The following is a 4,639-nucleotide window of genomic DNA, read 5'->3' as shown; positions in this document are numbered from 1 at the left end:
TTTACGAGTATGAGCACATTGTAATACCTTGTATTTTGTCTCTCTCTCAAAAAAAGATATCTTTAAGTTGGCCCGTCACCTCGATTGCATCCTCACCTAAGCTCATCCAGCTGCTGACATGATGGCCTCATTATAAAAAGTTCTCCCACCATGTTCTTTATCTGGAAAGAGTTCTGCCTGTAAAAAAAAACAAGAAAAAGAAAAAAAATAAAGCCCTCAAAATGAGGGCACAACATTTCTCAAAGCAACCATTAAATTAGAACTACCTTGTCGATGGCACACCATCGCATATTACCACATGCACTGCTTTGTCCCATTAACCCTCTTGAGCCCACGAAATGTTCTGGGTGAACAAAAAAAAATCACCCCTGGGGCTCTAGAGGGTTAATGCAAGGTGAAATTTTATCTTGCAAAATGGATTGACTATTCTTTTCTATTTGATGTGCTTTATGACCAAAGACTTATTATGTTTACGAAATCAGAAGTCATTGCAAGCATGTCAACATTTCATGAAACATGAATTTAACACTGTCCAGCAATGTAGAACTGTACATCAATTTAATCATAGGAATGAACTGTGTATAATATTATTTATAATTATTCATAATCAGTTAGATAAATACAGTAAAACCTGTGACTGTTTGTCACTCATGGGGGCCACATAAGTAAGTTCTTTATAAAAGAATTCACCATGTACAATGGTAAATGCACTTTAAAATAAAAAATCAGCCCCCATGACCCCACCCCCTCTGGCCCGGCCCCTCGGGGTCATATCAAAAATCTGACAGTGTTGTGCACTTCCCCTACATGTATCTACTATGTCCCGTAGTTTCAAGTTCCTATCTCAAATGAATGTAAACAGTGTAGGAGGAGCTATTTTGACCCCCTATCCGCAAAGCATCCCCTACCCCCCAAGCACCCTCTGATCATCATGTGTTTCAAAAAATATGTTGTTAAATGTATAACTCATGAATATGTTTGATTTTAAAAAGCTATAAGACAATTTTTTTATCGACCCCCATGACCCCAACCCCTCTGCCCTGGCCCCTCGGGGTCATATCAAAAATCCAAAAGTGTTGTGCACTTCCCCATACATATATCTACTATGTCCCAACGTTTCAAGTTCCTCTTTCAAACGGTATAGGAGGAGTTACAGGGTAAGACGTTCGGATGGACGGACGGCGGAGACAATCACAATATTCCTGCTTTTCTTCGAAAGCGTGGGAATAATTAATTTTAAGGTCAAAAGGTCAACACAGGCCTCATTTCTAAAATTAAGAGATAGGGCCATAAATTAAATGTATCGCTAGTCTCAAAAAGTTGTGGATGAGTTGAATAGGTGAGAGAACAAGCAGATTGGAATTTGGTTCAGATCCAGCCCATCAGTGGGATACAAAACGTGAACAGTTCCACCTGGAAGAGGTATGCGCTACCGAGTGTCACTCTACTTTGTGACGTTTTGTCAAGTTGTCACTCTATTAATGATTTTTAATTTGTCTGTCTGTGAGCAGGATCTATTTTACAAAAATAGATGAGGTGTGTGTGTGTGTGTGTGTGTGTGTGTGTGTGTGTGTGTGTGTGTGTGTGTGTGTGTGTGTGTGTGTGTGTGTGTGTGTGTGTGTGTGTGTGTGTGTGTGTGTGTGTGTGTGTGTAACACACACTTACCGAAATAACTGACCTCTGGGGAACCTGAATGGTGTTCTGTGAATTTCCACAACCGTAACAATATATATATATATATATATATATATATATATATATATATATATATATATATATATATATATATATATATATATATATATATGTAATCAAAATATGTGGTGTGTGACGAGCACACCCCAATCTCCCTTCGACATCGTTCTGCACTAGGTGGCAGACAGACAGTTGTTCTTTGTGGATTATGCAGTTTAAGTGTGCGAGGCATAATCCGCGGCGATGCTCACCATAACAGTCAGGAGGTGCGTCTGATACACACGCGCGCACGCATGCACGTACGCACGCACACACTATTTATATTGCAAGGCCCTACCGTCTCCATCCATAAAAAGTAAATTAAGATGTCAGTTATATCATTAGAAACTAGTTTTTAAAAACAAAATAGTTTTTTTCCTTCATAGGTTCAAAGTTCCCTTCCTGCAATCCTCAATGTTTTCACACTCATCCTCCACTTAATTTTCCATGGAAAATAAACGAGCAGGAAAACTCCACAAAAGCCAGTTGTGGAGGAGGGCTTGAGTGTCACGTCAGGAATTTGGCAACATCTCCACATCAACCTGTTTTGTACAACATGACAACCTTAACCCTCCCTCACCTGCATACTGCACTATGATTTTATTTCCCTTCTATTTCTACGTCATCTTATTTCTTTTACCTGCAATGGAAGATATGCTCCTCCGCTATCCACCACATAGACCATGGGAACCCCACAGGCCTTGGCCACCGCTTGTGCCCTGAGCTGTTTTTCCACAGTTATGGGAAATGCTGTGCCACCTTTCACTGTGGCATCATTGGCAACCACGCCACACCAAAGGCCACCTAATTTTCCCAAACCTAAGGAAACAAGCACGAGTAAGGATTTTAAACACAACTTTCCCATTCCAGGTCAATAAAATAGTACACAGCTGTGCATCAGCCGATGATAACATCTACAGGGATCTTTATTATTATTATTATTATTATTATTATTATTATTATAAGATAGAAGGGGATATAAGGGTACATGGATATTGGCAGGACGGGTAGGTAGCTTGGGCATCGGTGCACGATTGTGGTGTTGATGTAGCACAGGCATGATGGACCAAATGGCCTTTCCCTGTGTTCAAGCTCCTTGTGTGTATTATGTGCGTGTACAAATTATGTATGCAAGAAAGTTACAATTTTTGATCGCATTTCCTTCTCTTCCCTTTATCAATTTCTCCCGACATCAAAACTAAATTCCTTGCACATATGTGTTGTGTAGTTTTGAAAAAAACTGAAACGTGTTCAAAGTTCACTATATAGTGTACAAAATGGTCAAGCACAGCAAATGCCTCAATTCCTCATCCACTCTTGTTCTGCCTTCTTTTCATCTGAACTCACAAGATGTTCCACTGGGGTCACCAGCCACTACTTATGAAATGTAACAGGGTTGGGGAAGGGTGGGGAGGTCAGGGTGCATCTAAATTCTTAAACTTCCATAATATTTGATAACCAGATAACAATTACAAAATCTGAAGTGGAAGATCTGACCAAAACATGCTTTGCCACTCCACCCAAACTTGCATCACACCCAGTGGTAGCCTTACCAGAAATGCAACCAGCAGCTGGGATGTCTCCATAGGATAGATCAAAACCCGCTAAGGGGCTGAGCTCGAGAAATGGAGCTCCGGGGTCCAGTAAAAGAGAAAGACGATCATGGAGAAGCAGTTTCCGGTTTCTTTCAACGTGTCTGACCCGTGAAGCTTGGCCACCCCCATCCTTTGATCGCTGCAAGAGCTCTGCCAATCTGCAACACAGTGACGGTATGGAACATGGTTTGTTTATCATTGTCATTTTTCATTTTATTAATGATGTTCTTCCTGAATATAATGATCATTCTCCATTACAACTTAATATCTTTCATCTCTAGGAAAGGTTCTTTTCTGGTGATATGCCACTGTAATGATGCTACCCCGCAGCCTTGTGCTGAATACAAACGAGGTAGACGTGGTGTTATTACACAAGTATAATTAATGGATTCGAGGGCACCATTGTGCGTGAAGTGTAATGTGTCCGTCCACCTTCTACCTTCGAAGGACAGAGGTTATGTTTTCACCCATTTTTTACTTAGCAAAAAAAAAAAAAAACAATGAGAGAGAGAGAGAGAGAGGAGAGAGGAGAGAGGAGAGAGAGAGAGGAGAGAGAGAGAGAGAGAGAGAGAGAGAGAGAGAGGAGAGAGAGAGAGAGAGGAGAGAGAAGAGAGAAGAGAGAAGAGAGAAGAGAGGAGAGAGGAGAGAGGAGAGAGGAGAGAGAGATAGGAGAGAGGAGAGAGGAGAGAGAGAGAGAGGAGAGAGGAGAGAGAGAGAGGAGAGAGAAAAGGAGAGAGAAAAGGAGAGAGAGAGAGAGGAGAGAGAGAGAGAGGAGAGAGAAAGAGAGAGAGAGAGAAAAAAAGAGAGAGAGAAAAAAAGAGAGAGAGAAAAAAAGAGAGAGAGAGAAAAAGAGAGAGAGAGATAGAGATTGAGATAGAGATTGAGAGATTGAGTGTGTCCGCTCACCTCCAGCCCAAACTGCTCAAACAATCGTTCTGAAATTTTCAGAGATTAATGTCACCGACCCAGCGACAGTCCTGCATTGAAGTTTCGTAAAATCTGTTCGACCAAAAAGGTCTACATAGGCCAATGGGACAATTTGAGCCAAATTTTCGAAAATCCTCAAATTTTATCTGATTCACTTGAAATTTGAACAGGATTTGCAGATCAGGTCATTAAATTCAACCACCTATTACTTTTGAGGTTATCATAGGTCAAAAGGTCAACATAGGCCAGAAGGTCAAGCCAAAATAGGCCAAATTTTAATTGTTTTTAAAATTGTCAATTTTCATCCAATTGACTTGAAATTTGAAGACCATTTGCATATCACATCACTGAATTCAACCAGCTATTAATTTTGAGGTAAACAT

At 40.5% G+C, this 4,639-nt stretch overlaps 1 protein-coding gene across 1 annotated transcript; it reads right to left on the bottom strand.

The window, feature by feature from the left end:
- Positions 1-3,604, bottom strand: LOC147025237 (methylcrotonoyl-CoA carboxylase beta chain, mitochondrial-like). The gene is made up of 4 exons (XM_085887070.1): positions 3,588-3,604; positions 3,288-3,487; positions 2,375-2,553; positions 1-177 (listed from the first exon to the last, which is right to left on the bottom strand). The coding sequence occupies exons 1-4, from the start codon at positions 3,602-3,604 to the stop codon at positions 103-105; spliced, it is 471 nt and encodes a 156-aa protein (XP_085743196.1). The 3' UTR covers positions 1-102.
- Positions 3,605-4,639: the final 1,035 nt, after the last annotated feature.

Source organism: Eptatretus burgeri, chromosome 6, assembly GCF_056783735.1.
Source record: "Eptatretus burgeri isolate ZD-2024b chromosome 6, Ebu_testis_v1, whole genome shotgun sequence".
NCBI lineage: Eukaryota > Metazoa > Chordata > Myxini > Myxiniformes > Myxinidae > Eptatretus > Eptatretus burgeri.
Note: the sequence above shows the minus strand (reverse complement) of the source record. Positions and strands in the feature narration are given on the sequence as shown.